Consider the following 19,494-nt stretch of genomic DNA (forward strand, 5'->3'; position numbering starts at 1 on the left):
GCCTCCGCACAGTCCAGGGCCGTGGAGCCACCCCGGTGCCGCTGCTGGGGTCGCGGCCCCTTTAAGGCAGGTAGCGCCGGCGGGGCGGGGTGCCGGTGCCGCGCGCATGCGCAAGGCCGTGACAGGAGCCGTGGCCGCGGAGTTGCTGTGGCGGCTGAGAGCGCCATGGGCTGTGGTGCCGGGGTCTGAGTCCGGCCGGCGGCGCCTCCCACCGCGATCGGCTCCCGGCCGCCCATGGCGGAGCCGGCTGCTGAGGAGCCCGATGAGCGGCTGCTGCTCCTCGCGGAGCCGGCGCCTCAGGCAGGGCCGCCCCGGCCGGGGCCGCACGGGGTGAAAGCTGCCCCCGGCGGGGCTGTGAGGCTGTGTGGGGAGTTGGGGCTCGAGGAGGAGGAAGAAGACTCGGGTGAGGAGGGCTCGGAGCCTGAGGGGGATGGAGAGGACGAGCCTCTCCTGCGGGCGTCGGGTACCGGTCGCGGCCGCCGAGGGTGCGCCGCCTGGGACAAGGAGCCCCGCGCCGCCGCAGGTATGGCCCGGGGCCGCCGCCTCTCCCGCCGGGCTCGGCTGAACGCAGAGGGGACCTGCGGGGGGGCGCCAGCGAGGCTCGGGGGCTGCCCAGGTTAGGCTGCTGGGGTGTCTCCGGGGGAGAACGGTAGTGCCTGCCCTGTCCTGCCAGCGAGGCGAGAAAAACGCCTGTAGGGACTAAAGTACGCTTGCTGTGCCTTGCCGCCTGTCTTCTTGAGGTGTTCCTGTCTCGTAGGGAGCTTCTTACAGGCCTTTTATCCGGAGGCATGTTAGCAGCCAGGGGCAGAGGTGCGTTGCCTTTGCTCGGCACATGGGCTCTTCTAAGTGAAAGTGCTGTGAATAGCTCGAAATTTAACGGCTTTGTCTTTGTGTGCAGGACTGCACGAACTCATTTACATCTTCATGAGTGGCTCCACTGTTACTCCTTGTTCTCTGTTTTCTGTTTTGTTGGGCTTTGCTTTGTTTGTTGCTGTCATATTTTGTGTAGCTTCTGGCTTTGCGTGTTTCACAGACTGTTCTGTGGTGGGACTGGCTGCTGCTAACGTAACGCTTGGCGAAACCTGACAAGTTTTCTATTTGTCTCGCCTATCCCAGCAGTTACTTGCTTGTGAACCCCTTCTTTCTTCCTGTAAAACTACCCAACATTACTCCATATCTGTTCTTTGCTCCAACCATATGTTCACTTCTTTACACCATCACGCGTAGTAAGAGGCTTAAGCGTGGACTATTTTTGTCATATTTTCAGTTTTCATAAAAAAATACCCGCTTTCCATATTTTGAAATCTAATCTTGAAAAGAGAAGGAAGTGTGATGTGAAAATTCAGGAATGCAAGAACTTATGAATGTGAAAAAGCACCATAACCATAGTCATTATCTAATTGCACATACATGGACAAGATGATAAACTACACAGTGTGTATTGCTTCCTTTTTTCATTAGACTTTAAAATGGTTTTATTTTGTGCAATTGTGTAAATAGATGTAGGAAACAGATCTAGGAAAGGTTTACCTGTGGAAATCTGGACTTTTATCACTCAAAAGCATTTGCTGTTGTAATTACAAGATTTTTTTCCCAGAGACTGGTAATTTTTTTTTTCTTTTGCAGCAATAACATTTTCTTTTAAAAAATCGAACATAAATCCCGTCAACTTGAGCAAAATAAGTTATACTAGTAACTTTTTTTTACTGGTCACAGAAAACTTTTGCCAGTGTACCCTTTAACCGTTAATAAAGTATAATTCCCTTCTTTTAACCAGTGATCTCAAGCATAGATCAGACCTTAATGTAAACGTGAAAATGTTTGAGTTCTGCCTTTTCCAACAGTATGTGTTAACGAGACAGTGTTTTTAACAAAACATAGTAGTTAATGCTTCAGAATGGAGACTAGAGCCCCGGTCTTTCACTACTGGGTCAATTAGGGTGATGAATGCAAAGTACTTCTTGGGCTCTGCCCCAATAGCCTGTAAGAAAATCTCAGAACTGTGTCTGATCCCAGCATCTCATCTTCTCTTTTTGTTTTCTTGTACTTACCTTTTCTGTGTGTCTAAATACTTGAAGGTATAGGGTTGTTTCATGTGTCTGGTGGAACAAACATGCAACAGATGTTATTCAGGCGTGTTACTGCAACATGGCCAATGTTTTCATAATGGAGTTATGGTCAGAATATGAGACAATAGAAAAAGATGGAATTGCTTGAATGGACTGCCTTCTAATTATGTTAATGTTAAAATAATACAAAGGCAGTTTAGTATTTAAGAAGGTCATAGGTGTTAATCTTGCAATGTGATTTAGGATAGTTTATGTTAACTTGATGGAAGAACAGGTTGAGATGTATACAGAGATGTTAGCATTTGTATCTCCTTTGGCACATCTTCATCATTCAAACATAGCAGCTGTACAGCCTTAGGCCTTATCCAAATTAATTTGAAAATAGTTACTGAGCTTGGTAGTTGGGCTCTGTGTGTGAGCCTTGGTCTCCTGAGTGGGAGTTTAATGAGGAAAGTAGTTTTCAAGAGCCCTTGCAAGAAAAATACCCCCTTGGATTAGTTATAATCCTAAATTTGGAGACTGTACTGGGAGTAAGTTATGACCATAACGCTTTCATAGTGGAAAACTTGATTAGAATAATTTTTGAAGAAAAAAAGCAACTCAAAGTACCACCACCTTCAGCAAATACTAGCTTCAATTAAAATGGCTTATTTTCATATGGAGAGTGTTAATAAACTGAAAGGAAAATCCTTAAAACTAACAGTTTCCTTGTTTTCAGACTGTATTTTTTATTGCAGCGTAACTGTGGTAAAAGAAGACTTTACAGTAGCACAGTAACAAAAATGAGTCATAAGTTTTAAAACTTAATTTCCTATTCCTTGAGCACACAGCATAACGTGGTTTGGTTTAAATTTGTTGTTTTTTTTTTTAATTGAATATATTTCTCCTGCAGTTACCTTGAACATAGAAAAGGCACCATTGAAGAATTTCCTCGAGACAGTGAGGTTTCTTATGATTTTAGATTCTGGAATGAACGTACAGAAATTAGGAAGTCACCTCTCAGAAAGTTGTCTTCTGTGTACACACCACCAGTCGCTGTGATAGAAAGTTCATTTGCACATCCTTTTCATCCGGAAGATTAACATGCAGAGCAACTTCACATGGGTGTTGTGCTTTGTTTGGTAACAGTATAATGCACAGCCCTGATTTTGCTTTCACTGACAAATACAGGTAGTAGCTGCAGCTCAGCTGTATGATGTGATATGTTTCTTGTGTACTGATAGCTGAGGTTTGAGTATGGAGTAAGATCCACCTATTCCAAGTGTGTTGTGGGTTTTTGGTTTATTTCTGTAACTCAGGTACTTTGTGAGAGGGATATTTTGCAGCCCTTTCCTTCTTTCTTGGTGGCTGACTCTGTGAAATTTATTTATTGGGACCAGCAGGGCTAATCAGAGTCTTAAAATGTATTTTATTGCAGAAGTATTGGCCAAGTAGCCTCACAGATTCTGATCCAGTGGGCTGTACTTGTTTATCCTTAAGAACGAGCTGTTACTAGTTTTAAGATTTGTCTTCCTGTTGCTAAATTATAATAAGGTTTTCTTATGTTTTATGGTTTTTAGTTGCTTTTGTTGGGAAGCCATGGTGTTATTTGTGAGAAATTCATATAAACAAGTAGTTATGTTCCAGAAAACATGAAGCATTGTCCTATGATACAAAAAGGTGTTCCAAATCATAAAGAGGGTGTTTTTTTTCATTTGGCTATCCATCAGCTCTTTAGGAGTATCTTTTCTGAATTAATTCTCTGCCACTTATTCTGGAGGAGAGAATATGTGTGATCTTGCGTTTCTTCAAGTGCTGAAATGGGAACAAAGCAACTTTATCTGTGAATGTTTAATTTAGAATAATGTAGCTTTTTCTTAATGCAGAAATAAGCCCGAATGCACAGACCCATTAAGATGTACTCCATAAGGACATGGAATAATCCTAGCTGTAACAGTAAATCCACAGTTTCAAAACTTGCTAAGAAATAATTTGGAAAAGTTGAAAGAGCGTTAGAGGAGTTAAATCTTGGCAGCTTGTTTTCTAGTCACCTTTCTGAACGTTTGCATGGAGTCACAGAGTTTGACTGTATGCCTGCATAGAGCTGATCTTTTGGTATGCAAAGAAATTCTACAAGGAGGTGACAGTGTTTTAATGTTGGGATGGTGATGGTATGCAGTACTTCAGTCAGATATGGGTGCCACCTGTCAGCACTACTTGTAGCGGACTGTTTTGTGAATATCCTGGTTGTCTTAGCAGATGATGAATGTGTGTTAGCCAAGCTGTTAAGTGAACGGTATGATACCATTCTAATAGTGGGTAGTGAACAGTTTTATTTCAGATAGCTTTCTCTACAAAAGGACACACAAATATTAGTAAAAATTGTGTGCAAAATCTTTAGCCTTTTTTTTACAGATATGGTTTGGAAGGGTTTGGGTTTTTTAAATAGGCTTCCTTAAGTAAATAAAAAAAATTTAAACCACCACCCCACATTCAAAAGTGTAACCATTTTGCAATGGTAGTTTCAAGTTAGTTGCAGATTTGTCTGATTTATGTTAAACAAAAAGCTATATGGGAGTTAATCAGTGGGAAAACTTGCACTGATTTAATGAACCAGATTTTTCAGCCTGCTATTGGATGGACGTAAGCAGGGAGGGAAGGCTGTTAGCTTTTCATTGTGTTTACTTATGCTGTTGTTAATTCCTAGTACAAATAATTAAAACTAAGATTGCTTTTTTTCATTTTATTTTTCTGGGCATACAGGACATACTGCTGATATGAATATATTTTTAGATGATCCAGAGTTTGCAGAAATTATTCTGAAAGCAGAACAAGCTATAGAATGTGGAGTTTTTCCAGAAAGAATCTCTCAAGGATCCAGTGGGAGTTACTTTGCCAAGGATCCAAAAGGGGTAAGTACATTACTGTGAAGTTAGAGGCACTGTCAGCGATGAGTTTAAAGTGGGAACTTTAAAATTCTAATTAAATTAATTTCTATTTAAATAAGTTATTAAGCAAGTTATAGTATGTGAAAATCTGCATTGGAAAAAATCAGTGCAAGTAAACATGTCGATTTGTGGCATAGGCTAAGTATGTTCTGAATGACCTCCCTCAAATAAATATGGGAAAAAATGAAAGGGCCTCTTTAACATTTGTGAGAAATTCATATAAGCAAGTAACAATTCAGGAATTTCTCTGTGTAGAATCTGATGTTTTGTTCTCTCTGTTTTAATTGATTTTTGACACAAGTGAGCTTCCGATTTTGGGTATTGTGTTTAGGTTTCATTAGCCAGGTCTATGTTTTTGTTTCCAGTCTTTAATTTTGGTTATATCTCTTTCCTCCTATACAGTTGGTAGATGGGCAAGAGTGATATAAACAAATGTACCTTTTCACATGTCTATTGAATCTTTAACCTGAAGATATGATTTCCTTTCCCTTAGTGGTAAACGGTGCTTTGAACACTGATCCTCAAACAGGTGTCCTATGGTTACTTTGAGACAGTGAAGTAACAGTTACGTGAATATCTTGCTTGAAAAGCAACATTTAGTTTGCATTACTTAGTAAGACAAAATTATTTCAGACATGCTTTAAAGATGTTTTCTTTAAATAAAAAATACTTTGTCTGCTTACTGACCTGTGCCAAAAAAGTGGACTCCCAACCTTTGATTTGCCATGTCTGATTTGATTTTTAGCTCAGTCAACAGTCTTCTGGTCTTGGGTAGTTTTAGCTGTTTGTTAGTCCCAAAGATACCAGTGTGTTGGACATGGAAGTTGTAACACTTTAAGTGATAAGGCTTTCAGTACACATGGAAGACTTGTTGCTCTTCCCTGCATTCCCAAAACAGTCTTTTTTAATTGATTTTGGAAGTTTTTTTGTTTTAGCTTTTATTGATATTGTTCATGATTAGAAAATATATTCCTGGTTTGCCACTTTGTTTGGTTTGTTTTAACACTGCTTTTCTGATTATAGTCTTTATGCGTTATTGAATGAGTGATTTTTGCACTAGTTACCTGACTCAATAAGCTTATGAATTTATTTTTGATATAGAGAGTGCCAGAACTACCCTTTCAAGTTATTCTTTAATCACTTTGTGGACTCTTACTGTCACATACAATGTTGTTAATATGAAAACCGTTGTTCAAAGTTTCATTGGACAGACTTCTTAAACTTCCCTACTTCAGTAGTTCAGTTCCTTGTGCATATCCAGACTGTGTGCTTACATATACAGAGTCAAACTTCATACAGGTTTTTTTACAGTCATTAGTATGCAAAAGGAAAAGTAATCTGTATAACCAAATACTGGTTTAAACCAATACTTTTTAAAAAGTTCAGTGCACGATGTGTCTAAAGAGTATTCTAAAGTATTATGCTAAAAACTCTTTAAAACTGCTTAAGTGTTTGGGGTTTTTATTTTTCTTAATGTTGTGCATTCAAGGTCTTAAATTGTTAGAAAATCAGTAGAGAAATATAGTAGGGAAAGAAAAGTTATACTTTTTCTGGATTTTCATATATGCAAATCTGTTTTGTCTGTAACTTCTCCAGATTGATTTTCCAGGCTTTTTAGTGACTAGCAAATGGCTGAGACTCACTGTGCCATGGGCTAATGAGAGAGTATTTACACATCGTGTTTGTAACCGTAGTATTTTGAACAGAGCTCCTTATTTCCTTGTTTCTCATGTGGTGATTTTCTGGTTGGTTTTACTTCTGTTTTGCAGTGAAGAGTTGCTTTTGTTCCTAGTTAAGTTCTTAGTAGTGACTTGCCCTCCCCTTTCATGCAAGTGGTTTATTTGAATGTAAGCATTTAGAGAAATGAAGACTAAAATATCACCTTTTTTTTTTTACGTGGGCCTGAAAATCCCATTGCAAAATATCAAACTGTTTTCCAACAGGGGACTGTGGCAATAATGATACTGAGTTCCTAGCTGACTTTCAATTTTGCTTTTATTCTTTGCACTAAATTTAGAGCTTATCTATATGTTATCCATATTAAAAGTCAGACACAACTTCATATTGTCAATACTGTAACTCCCATTCATAGAATGGATTTCACATCCTGGTTGACAGAGTATTGCATCATTCTGCTTCAGACCAGTTTTGTGACTTGCTTTCTCCTACTCTACTTGAGTAATACTCTCTTCCTTATGCTGGGAAAGAGCGTATTAGATGTGCTAAGCCTTCTTACTGGTCAGTTTCTGAAGTGCTTACCCATGCTAATACCAATTGCCGGTAAAATAACCTGTTTCCATTAGGTCATCTTACTCACTGATTTGGGTCTACCAGAAAGATATAATTAAAATGCCTAATTAAAATCAGTAACTTTGCATTTCTTGGCGTGATTGCATACTGATATGAAGCAGCTGAGTACTTAAACAGCAGTATTGCTGAAGTTTTGAATATGTCTGCATTTGTGGTTCGTTGTGTAACCAGTGAAATAAAAGACATTGTGTCTGCTGAAAACTATTCTGCAACATGTATTTGGCAGTTTAGCTGTTGGTTAATTGGTAATGCCATTGGAATTTGCCAAATTAAGACCAGCCTTGGTAGATTGTGTACATACTGAGCTTTTTGGTTCTACTCTGGTCCCCAACAGCAGTGGCTCAGCAAAATCTAACTTCAGTGAAACCTTGAGAACTGTATCTAGATTTGATAGTACAGTACGGGCCAGACAAGTAATGGAATGAGCGAAGCTCCTTTTTAAAATGAGCAGTTTGGAGGAAGTATTGTCCAAAGAGTGTTTCAGAAGAGCCAGATAATTAATGGTGTGGCACATACTACCAAACATACCACTCTGTTTCCGGGAAATGAAAAGCTGCTAGCTTTGTTTTGAACAGGTAGGTACCCATGACTCAGTAGGAAAAAATCAAATAACTTCTTAGCAATTCTAAACCTAGTATTAGAATTTTGACTGGACTAGTATGCCAAGTAAATTCAGTTTCCAAAGTGTTGTGGTTTAAAAAAGAAGTAAACCGTTCAGAGAGCATCCTGGCCTTTCATGTTGCATAGTATATTTATTCTAAGTGCAGTCTTTTGTGTGGGTCTAAATTGAATTGTGTCTGTGCAACTGTATAGATAGAACTTGTTCATGATTTTGAATGTAACCTAAGAATCACTGGTAACAGCATATTGAAAATAAGAGAATTATAATAATTTTTTTGCCCCTTTTGATAGTAAGCTTATTTTACAGGATGAATGTAAATAGTGAGAGTTCATAACTTACTTTCCTGTAGTTGATGGGAATGAATCAATAGATGAACAAGACAGGTGATACAACTAATGCCTAGTCTTCTGTGTAATCTGTTTGCAAACTGAATGAAACAAATTCTCCATAGTTAAGTTGCCGTGAAGAAAGTGGGTGAAAATTCTCTAGGAGCTAGAGCAAGTAGTCAGGTCCTCTTCCTAATGTAGTTGTATCAGCAGTTACTGAAGCAGAATGCTAGTTTCTGACTGCCAGCAAACTTGTTTATGACATGAGTGTAAATCAGCTTTAAGTGTTGGTGCAACAAGAGCCAGTGTTCACTTTTTTTTAAGAAGAATTCAGTAAAATACTAATATGTGAACAATGCTTCCTAGACAGTTGTTCTTAAAAAATATTAGATAAGAATTCGATTTTACTTACCATAGTCCTGTGAGAATGAATACAACATTTTACTGGAACTGTTGTCCTTCTATGGACTTTATGCACTAGACTAAAGTTTATCACAGTTAATTGGAAGGCTGTATATTTTAGTGTGGTAATAATCCTGCGGTGTGAGGTTAACAAATATAGAATTGTGTAGGAGGCACCTTGAGAAATCATCTATTTAATGTGTGTGGTGTGGAGCAGGATTGTCTTAACAGGTTAGACATCCATCAGCTGTTAGTGGCATCCTGTTCCAGTCTTAAGCCACTCTTCAGGTTCAAAAGGGTTTTTTCTTTGCAACTTATTTGGTGGGATTTAAGCTTATCACTTCTTGGCTCCCTAACATTAAATGTATTGTTTCTTTTTTCTCTATAGCAACCTATTACATAATGTGCTCCTTTTTCTCTTGGGCTAAACTATCCCTCTATTTACAGTCTTTCATTATTCATATTTTTTATACTTAGTCTCATTGATTTTCCACCTTTCTCCGGTTTATCAGATTTCTTGAAGCATAATGTCCAAAGGTGGACACAGTAATCTGCGTAATTTTAAGCTTTACTGCATGGGGGCAGGGAGGTGTTAGATTGGGTATTAGAAAAAATTTCTTAACCAGAAGAATTGTGAGCATTGAAACAGACTGTTGAGAGAAGTGGCTGAGTCACCATCACTGGAGGTATCGAAAAGACGTGTAGTTGTGACAATTGGGGATGTGGTTTAGTGGTAGACTTGGCTGTGCTACACTTACAGTTGGACTCGGTGATCTTAAAGGTGTTTTCCAACCTACACAAACCTGTGGTTCTATGTCTGCAACATAAATGGTGGCTGATAGTGGAACCACTGTCAGCTTTTCTGTTGAGGAATCTCAGCAGAGGTAAAGGACATAATTTTTGGAACTGCGAAGTGCAGAATACTTTGATGCATTCGAACTTAGGATATAAAGTATATTCTACAATGTGGTCCTCTGATTTTGAAAAATTAATGGAAGTTAGCTGCTTTTAATTTTTCTCTTATGAAGAGCTTATTTTGAATTTGTACTACTTCTAGACAAGCGTTTGATGAAAAAATGAATGGTATTCCAAATAAACTTTCAATTTCATCATCTAAAAAGAGCAAATGTAAAATGCAACATGGAGTCTCTAAACAGTACTTTCAAATAACTAGTTTTAAAAATAATTTTAGTCTTTTGAAACTCAAAGCATTCATGGTTTAATTTTATATTATTTATCCTAGAAAATTATCGGAGTGTTCAAACCAAAATCTGAAGAGCCTTATGGACATCTAAATCCAAAATGGACCAAATATTTTCACAAAGTTTGTTGTCCTTGCTGCTTTGGCAGAGGCTGCCTCGTTCCAAATCAGGGATACCTCTCTGAAGCTGGTGCCTATCTTGTGGATGACAAGCTGGGGCTAGGTGTGGTACCTAAAACTAAGGTAAAAGTTAAAATACATCAAATACTGAACGCCAAAAAAAAAAAAATAGTGATAGATTTCTCAGTCTCTGGACTGTAGTTGTAAAGAAATCCTTGTATACCATGCATTATTCCCAAGTCATGTATAAACTACTGGAAGCGCAAAGGCACAGTGGTTTGGTGTAGAAATAATGACTGTGATTTTTCTTTTAAGGGACAGGTTTGTGATCTCAATTAAATCTCTTCTTTGGAACCACTTCAGTTTCTAACTTTATTTTTTTATGCTTTGTGTTTCATGTCTTTTTTTGTAATCGCTGTAATAAGGATTTCTGAGCTGTGTGTTTTAACTTTCTTGTTTTAAGGTTGTCTGGCTTGTCAGTGAGACCTTTAATTACAGTGCAATAGATCGTGCAAAGTCAAGAGGAAAAAAATATGCTTTAGAGAAAGTGCCAAAAGTTGCTAAAAAATTTAATCGAATTGGACTACCTCCTAAGGTAAGATGAAAAATAAGTGATTTATGCAGTTCCTGCTTCTTACATAAACCTTTGAATTAGAAAAGAAATTGTGGGTAACTTCAACAATAGAAGATAAACCTAGTTAATTCTTGAGAACTATCTCCGAATGACTGGTTTAATAGACTCTGCAAAGAAACAGTGATATTTGTATACTCTGCTACATGGTTCCTTCATTTGAACTACTTTAATAATCTTGCCACTTTTGGTATCAGTCTGCAGTCTAGCTTTCTGCTGGAGGAATAGCATGTTAAAAATTGTACATCTCTCAATGTTGGGTTTTTTCTTGACTGTTTAGTGTATTACCCTCAGTGTTCTGTTTTTATATTGTCTAATTGTTTATTCCCCACATGTGTTTTACTACTTTCATTTTTCCTAAATCTTTTTTTCTCCTGTTATTCTTTTAAATATCCTGTTGCTGTGTTTTTCCTACCCTCTTTTTGTCTTGTGTGCGGTACTCCACTGACTAAAACCTCACAGCTTCCGTGCCTTATTGTATCCCTAAAATATCACCGCAGTGTTATGGACAATATCACACAAGTTATGGAAAGCTTACATAATCCACTTGTGTCAGTTCCCAGCAATTTTGATCCATGTGACAGTTATGCAAGCCTCTATCAGCGTGGTTGTTCCACATGCTATCTGTTTGTCCACATCTCCACACATATGCATCTATCTGCATTTCACTTCGTGAAGATGAGTGAAGAGTTTTAATCTTGAGCACCTTTGCTGTTGCCTATGCATATGGTGCCTATGCCACCTGTGTTTTATTCCTTGGACTTTTTTGGGAAATGCATTTCAGCCATTTTCGTGCAAAAAGTGTCTGTCTTGATCAATAAATTAATGCTACTGTTCTCATCAATGAGCTGTAAAGCTTTTCAGCCATGGAGATTTTTCTCATGTAATTTTTGTGATTTTTCCTATGAGCTCCTTTCCAATGAAGAAGGGAATAGATGTTTATTTCTCTTTGTTTCAAATATTGCTTGTAATACTGAGAGCTCATTTATGTTGAGCTATCGGGCTGCATTTTATTCCTGGTAAACTCAGTGAGTGTTTAAACAAATATCAAAACCAAAGCAAAACCCCCTAATGATTTGAATCTCCTTTTATAATGTAGAAATGAAAACTCTTAATTTTTTAAAAAGTCATGCTTTCTGTGTTCTGAACTTTGAAAGTATATAATAAGTTTTTCTGTTAATATTAAGATCAGTTACATGTCCTGCACAAGTGCATTTTCCAAAGGCAGGTTTTTAATGTTTCAGGTTGGCTCCTTCCAGCTGTTTGTTGAAGGTTATAAGGAAGCTGACTACTGGCTCAGGAAGTTTGAAACTGATCCTTTACCTGAGAACACAAGGAAAGAATTTCAGTCACAGTTTGAAAGATTGGTTATCTTGGATTATGTAATCAGAAATACAGGTATGTATTAGTGTGTCCGTGTGTCTAGCTAGAGAGCGTCTTTCCCCATTGGTGTTGAAACAAACTTAAAAAGTAAGTGATTCTGGCTGCTGTTTCTGACAGTCTTTTTCCCAAGAAAAAGTGCACACTACAACCCATCTCTCTGCTTAAAATGAGCAAAAATAGCTTCTCTCAGCTTTCTGGATATTTTGCTGTATATTCAGCCAACTGGGGAAACTAAAGCAGTAATACATACCTAAGAAAATTTGGTAAATTTGTGGTCTTTCCACTAACTTGATTGCCTCAAACATGTCAGTAAATCTATGCCACATGTATTGTGATAGAAAGAGTTTTAAACAGTTTTGACTGACTCCTTTTGTAAAGTCACAATTTACGATATTAGTCATCATATATGACTTTAGATATGACTTCTTTATAAATGATGTGTTGTGACATGCATTTTCCTGTTTAAAGACAGAGGTAATGATAACTGGTTAGTCAGATATGAAAAACAAGATGATGGACTTGATCTGTCAGATAAGGTAAGAAAGTTGTATGCTGGAACTTACGTTTTTTAAGTTGTAACTCGGTCTTGCAGGGGAGTAAGTGCATGGCTTTAACCATAATGCATGATCTCATGGAATATGATAACTGTGAATTATTCTAGGCTAAGTGAATGGACAAGCTATTTGGATTAGAATAGTCTGGCTAGAACAGTGGTAGAAGTTCTTTTTATTGTTGTGGTGGGGTTTTTTTTCTTTATTAGCTTGGGCAATAATAATGAGAGTAACTGCCCAGTGTTGCTCAAGCACACTGCTTCAGCTATTTGTGCTCTGTTTGCCTTGTACTTGATGGAAGGGCGTCTTTTAAATGGTGGTAGAGTAAGAATTATATGTTGACTTTAAGCAGTAAAGCTAGAAAGTATGTTTAGTATTTTTAATGTATTTCACTATTTTTGTAAGCACATAAATATTCCTTATTTTTGAAATATTCCTTCTGTAGGATAGCCAGTGGACTGTAACTAAAGAATCTACTATTAAAATTGCTGCAATTGACAATGGTTTAGCATTTCCTTTTAAGCATCCTGATGAGTGGAGGGCATGTAAGTACTGCATTTTTCAGCTCTCTTCCTTTTGGGATAGTAACTTCCAAATAAGTCCTTTTTTAAATTTGTGCTGTTCTACTAAGAATCCTCGCTGTAATTACACATTGGCTTTTTAAATAATGTAGCCTTCTTCAGAAAGTTGGCAATAAATGCCATTTTTTGCAGTGGCACATGTGATTTAATCCTTGTTCATATTTTTTTACTCTGACACTTTTAAGCAATGTTAATACATGAGTATTCATCAGCATGCTGCTCTATGTAAATAGACTGAGGTGGAGTTGGAGAAAAGCAATGTGTTTTTCCTGTGTTTTCTTGAAAGCCATAGTGGAAAATTACTTGAGTGCAGGGATATGCAGGTTGTCTCTGTAATGGTCAAATTCTATTTCCAAACAAAGGGTACAGTTGTAGGTGAACAGGTAGACAAGTTACATGCTATACATACTTGTTCTGAGCTTTTAGCTTGCTTAATAGAAGCTAATCATTAGTTAGACTGAAAATTGGTATTACTGTTAAAGCTAGATTGTTTCTGATAGTTCAGTGGGAAGTGCCCAAAAGGGTTTAAAATTATATCTGCTGACTATTAGCCAATCAGGTAATTATGGCAGTTAAGTGTGGGCTACTTTTGCTGTCAAAAGGCTAGGTAATTACCCCACCCAGAGCTCCATATAGTCTCTGTATAATTTGATACTCAGTCACTGTCCTACATACGTCTTGGCTACAGTCACTTTTGTGGCTGCTCTAGAGACATGACAGTTATTGCTTATTTTATACAATCTTTTACTTCAGCATCAAAAGTAGTAAATTTGGATGATCCTTTAGAATTCTTTTGCAGCTGGACAATTGTGTGACAATTCTGTAAAGGTAAACTTGAAGCATAATGTTTCTTAAAATTGCAGGCTCTTCAGGAGTAGGGAGTGTTTCTTGATGACTAGAGCTAGTTGATTGTCAAGGATAACCTGAAAACCAGAGAACAGACTATCAGAAAGGCAGGAAGTTGGTAGTTGGACTAGCATAGATGGACAGGGAACTCCTGACTGAACTGGGACACAAAAATTAAGTGCATTAAAAAAAAAAAAAAAAAAGCAAAGAGACACTATCCTGGAAAAGTAGAGGCTTCGTCCAAGGAAAATCAAAGCTCAGCTGGAGTAAAGCTAATAGAGGACATGAAAGGTAACAGGAAAGGCTTAAGTAAGTCAGAAGTGAGAAGTAGGACTGAAAAGTGCAGCAAAGACCTTAAGACAAAAGGCCTAAGAAAGGACAAGTTACTCAATGCAGATTTTGCCTCAGTTATTACTTGTAACTTTTGCTTTGCTGTTATGTCTCAGAGCTCATAAACAGAGCCCCTTGGAATGAGTTGGTACCCAAAGCAGAAGAAAGGGAGCACTGAAGCAGAATGGACATACATGTTGGGTATATAGGATATCTAGGAAACGTAGTGAGGGGCTGGCTGATGTCATTGTGAGGTTTTCTCATCGCCCTTGAAAGACTGTAGTAATGTGGGAGGATGCTGATGACTAGGAGAAGGTCTTACATCCATCTTCAGGCAGGAGAAATGCAGAGTACAAGGAATGATGGGGGGTAGCCAGCCTAACCTCAGTCCCCATGAAGTTTGTGCGATGCTTGTGGAAGCTGTATTCAAGCATACTAAGAACAAGGAGGTGATGAGGAAACTGTTTGGATTTACCAAGGACAAATTGTGCTTGACTGACTAGATAGCTTTTAGTGATGAGTAGTTCAGAAGATGAGGGAAGGGCAGTGAGTGGTTCAACAAGGCCAAGTGCAAGGTCCTGCACATGGATCAGAGCAATCCCAAGCACAAAGACAGGCTCAGTAGAGAATGGATGGAGAGCAGCCCTGAGGAGAAGGACTGGGGGTGTTGGTGTACGAGAAGGTCAATGTGACCTGGCAATGGGCGCTTACAAGAAAGCCAACTGCATCCTGGGCTGCATCAAAAGAAGCATGGCCAGCAGGTCAAGAGAGGTGATTCTTTGTCTGGTCTGCTCTCATGACACCTCCCTGGAGTACTATGTCAAGCTCTGGGGTCCCCAAGATAAGAACACAGAGCTCTTGGAATATGTTTTACTTTTGTACTTTCACTGTTTGGAAAGAAGGCAAAGTCAGCTGCAAAACTGCTTTTGTAACTGTAGCCAGAAGTGGTATATGGGGTAACAGTGCTATGGAAAGTGGTGTGTGAGTGAGAGCTACCTGTGGGCACCAGGGTACGGTACCAGTGGTAAGCACTTGAAAAATTCATTATTACCCACAGTTAATTGGTAAATGTACTGTTTTTCTGCATTAGATCCCTTTCACTGGGCTTGGCTGCCCCAAGCAAAAGTTCCTTTCTCTCAGGAGACCAGAGATTTAGTTCTTCCTCGCATCTCTGATATGAACTTCGTACAGGACCTTTGTGAAGATCTTTATGAACTATTTAAGGTGAAATTTGCTTCTTTGAATTGGGCGTTACTAAAACTGCCAATACCTGCAATAGAACAGTTAGATGGCTTTGCTTTTAATGAATTTAACTCCTGTATCTCATGATCTTGTGCTATTTCAGCTCTAACACTCATATGGTGGAAAGGGTTTATATAATTAAGAGGAAACTCTGACACTAATGTGGGTATTTGATAATAACCAGCTCAGTTTTTATTTGCATAATAATTAAAACTAGTTAACTTTTATTCATGAGTCTGTTAAAATGCTTTAACATACTTGTGTTGTGTATATACAGTCAAGATATAAACTGTAGCAACTTGAGGAAACAATGTATTTAATGTAACTTAAAGTACCTGCATACCCTTTGTATACTTAATTTCACACACATCTATCGTGTGAAGTTGATGCTGAAATCTTGATCGTGTTTAAAGTAAGTAAAACTTATTTTAAAGATGCTGAAACTCTACTACAATGCTGGCATGTGAAGGTGTGGCCTTCTGTGAAACATTTCATATATAGTTGTGTTAGATGTTCGGGTGAAATGATCCAAATGATCAGATTTAAAGAAATGGAAAATTTAAACTTTAAGAAAATGCAGCTGTAAGGTCAAAACTGGATCCTGAAACAAGTTTGTAATATTTTCGTCAGTGATTCAGTTGTATTCAAAATGGGTTGTCTGTCCAACCCAGTAGAAGTTGAAATATTTTCTAAATCTGATAGAGTAAGTATTCTCTTGCAGGGAAAAGGTGAGAAAGAGTAGTGTAACATTAATACCATTATATGATGGTATTAAACCTACCTACTGATGCCCTGAAGTAATATCCACTGATGTATTTTACTTTGATGTGGAACATCCTTCATTTTCACATACGTAAACTTGCTGTGATAAGTAGACCTTTTCGTGGATGAAGCTTCCCAAATTTCTGTACTGTTGTAAATATGACTGTGTGTATTGTGAAATTGATGAATTGGCATGCTGAGTGTATAGCTACAAATAAATGGGTTGCTTCCTATAATAACTGTTTGTTTTTCTTTATTAAAGACTGATAAAGGATTTGACAAGGCTACTTTTGAAAACCAAATGTCCGTTATGAGGGGCCAGGTAAGACCACTTTTTTTTACGCTTTTGGTTATGTATTTTGTCATCATTCTCAACTGTTTTTTTAGAGCTACAAAAACCAGACTCCTGTTAAAATTGAAGGACACTTAAAGGTATTTTGATCTGAGAAAGCAAGGCTAGATATCTTTCTAGTTTGTTCTTATTTGCATATAAATGAGACAGCAGAAAGTGTATACTGATTTCTCTAAAAGATTTTTATAGCAGAATATTTTCTTAAATAGTGTAATTGGGTTTTATTGTTTTTGTGGAGGATAGGGGGAGGACATAATACCTATATATTAGATGGCATTTTAAAAATGAAAGAGTCATAAATTTAGACTAAAAATTTGGTGCGCAGTGTTGTTAAAATAAATGTGAACTTGTTTTTGGAGCACTAACTTGACAATTAAAAAACCTCTTGCAAGAAAATCAATATTAGGTAATAAAGCTTCTTTATTCTCACAAATGTCAGAACCATATTGGAACCAATCCAGCTACTTTCAGATTAGAAATTTGATAATTTTTTTTTAACACTAAGACAAGAGAGGAGAAGGGTTTCTCCATGTTCTTGCTGTTTTAAAATTAAGACTGGTGTGATATACTGGAAAACAAGCTTCAGCTAAGAACAAATTTTGTATTTAGTGTCAGCGTAAAAGTGATTTCTGAAAACATAAGGGAATCACACTAGATAAATTTTAATAGTCTCATTTCCCCATACTTGCTAAAACAACCACACAGCCATTTACATGCCCTCCCTCCCCACTTTCCCCCAGTGGAATGGGAAAGAAAATAAAAAAGGGGTAAATCTCAGGGGTTGAGATAAAAACAGTTTAATAGGACAGAAAAGGAAGAGAATAATAACAATAATGATGATAAAATAATATACAACTGATATAATTGCTCACCAACTGAAGCCAGTGCTCAGCTAGTTCCTAAGCCTGGTCAGCTCCCCAGTTATATACATAATATGACATCATATGGTATGGAATACCCCTTTGGCCAGTATGGGTCAGCTGTCCTGGCTGTGTTCCCTCACAGCTTCTTGGGCAACCCCCATCTTACCATTGGCAGGTCAGTATGAGAAGCTGAGAAGTCTTGGACTGCTTGGCAACAACTAAAATGTCAGTGTGTTTCAATGTTGTTCTCATCCTAAATCCAAAACACGGCACCAAACAGCTGCTGGGAAGAAAATTAACTTGTTGCCTTGGTTTTGGCAGGATTCATTCAGTTAAGATAAATTTGCAGGATATCCAAAAATCTGTAAATACACCCTTAAAGATGAAAACTTTTAAGAATTGGAAAAAGGAGAATCTAGTTGATAAAGATAAGGAGGCTGAAATCAGTCTTGCATGTAGGGGGCAAAAATCTTTAAATCAAGGTACTAAAAGTAGTTAGAGGCATATTTTTGTGAAGCAAGGGAAAAATATTGGGAAGCGTTTCAAACCCAATATAAACAATTGTCTCAAGAACATAAGAGACTGAGCAACCAGGTAACAGGTATCTACAAAGGATTGCCTTAGATACTAGAAAATATAAATGTCAGGTAGAGTTACTGGAAGAGACAAATTGCAGTAAACAGTGCGAAAAACTGTCAAGGTGGTTTTATTAATGTTATGATGCTATTAAGATGGGCTAAATTTAAAATGTTCTTAGATTTTTGTCTTTGAAATATTCAAAAAATTCAGGGGGGGTTGAGTGAAATATTCAAGAAAAGACTAGAAGGACAGTCACCAGTAGGATGTCATAATGTTACCAAATACTCTATTGCAAGTAGAAATATTTTATCTTTTAAAAATGATTTGTCAGCACAGTCCTTTCTACAGAATCTAGGAGTGAGACCTAAATCTGTAAGCCTGTTGTTCACAGTTTTATTTCTGTGCCCTCATGTTACGTGCTTTTACTATTTTAGATACTAAACCTTACTCAGGCATTAAAGGATGAAAAAAGTCCCATTCAGCTTGTTCAGATGCCACGTGTGATTGTGGAACGAAGTGGCACTGGAAGTCAGGGCCGAATCGTTCATCTGAGTAACACGTTCACGCAGACCTTTCATAGCAGAAAGCCTTTCTTTTCCTCCTGGTAGCAACAAAAACACATGGAAGACTGAGTTTCTCTTAACTTGTAAAGCTACTTCTGTATAAAGGCTCTGCAATAACATACTTCTGCTGTATACCAAGAGCTCTGACTGCCGACACCTCAGAACCTAAATTCTAAAGACTTAAGAAATGTATTTTGAATGTAATAAAAAGTTTACAATTTTTGTCTCAAAATCGTGAATTCTTATGTCAGGGAATGAGAAGAACTTGTCTATATTGTATTTTTATAGGCTAAATTAATGTATTCTGAAGTATCTGCCGAATAAAGAAAGGTGCACAGTTTGCATATGCTGAAAAACTACTTTTGAATACAACAGAATTTTTTTTGTTAATATAAATGTGAGAACCTATACATTCTTAATTTCTTTTTATATGGTCTTTAAAGAAAGTTCAGAATGTTATCTTTGATTGTGAAAATGCTTTTTTGTTGGACCTTCTTCCTGGTTATTAAGTGGTTTATATATTTTCATAGGCTAGTTAGTAGAAAAGTACTAAAGAAAAAATTAATTTAAAAATAAAATCAGTCTCTTCTTGACAAACAAGTGAAAGGGAGAAGGGGAAAAATTTCCAAGTGGCTTTTTTTTTTTTTGCACAGGGGGACCAGAAATAGTTATATAGTTAGATTTGGCAAAATTCAACCCGAGTAAGTACACACAGTTCCTACTGTGACAAAATAAACTGAGTCTACATTTCAGAGGTTGAAATTTCACCTGTAGCTTTTAAAACTAGTGTATTTAAACACATGTATGGAAAATTGTGATATATCTTTTGGACCC

The 19,494-nt window shown here is 37.6% G+C and overlaps 1 protein-coding gene across 1 annotated transcript; it reads left to right on the forward strand.

Moving 5' to 3' along the window:
* Nucleotides 1–234: 234 nt before the first annotated feature.
* Nucleotides 235–19,058, forward strand: PI4K2B (phosphatidylinositol 4-kinase type 2 beta; the record flags this gene model as incomplete). The annotated part of the gene is made up of 10 exons (XM_084266969.1): nt 235–523; nt 4,812–4,960; nt 9,900–10,100; nt 10,441–10,572; nt 11,853–12,010; nt 12,464–12,527; nt 12,988–13,087; nt 15,390–15,523; nt 16,566–16,625; nt 18,532–19,058. 10 exons carry the CDS (start codon nt 235–237, stop codon nt 18,703–18,705), a joined length of 1,461 nt encoding a protein of 486 aa, XP_084123095.1. The 3' UTR covers nt 18,706–19,058.
* Nucleotides 19,059–19,494: the final 436 nt, after the last annotated feature.

The sequence above is a fragment of the Gallinula chloropus genome (assembly GCF_964237585.1).
Source record: "Gallinula chloropus genome assembly, chromosome: 7".
Classification (NCBI taxonomy): Eukaryota; Metazoa; Chordata; class Aves; order Gruiformes; family Rallidae; genus Gallinula; species Gallinula chloropus.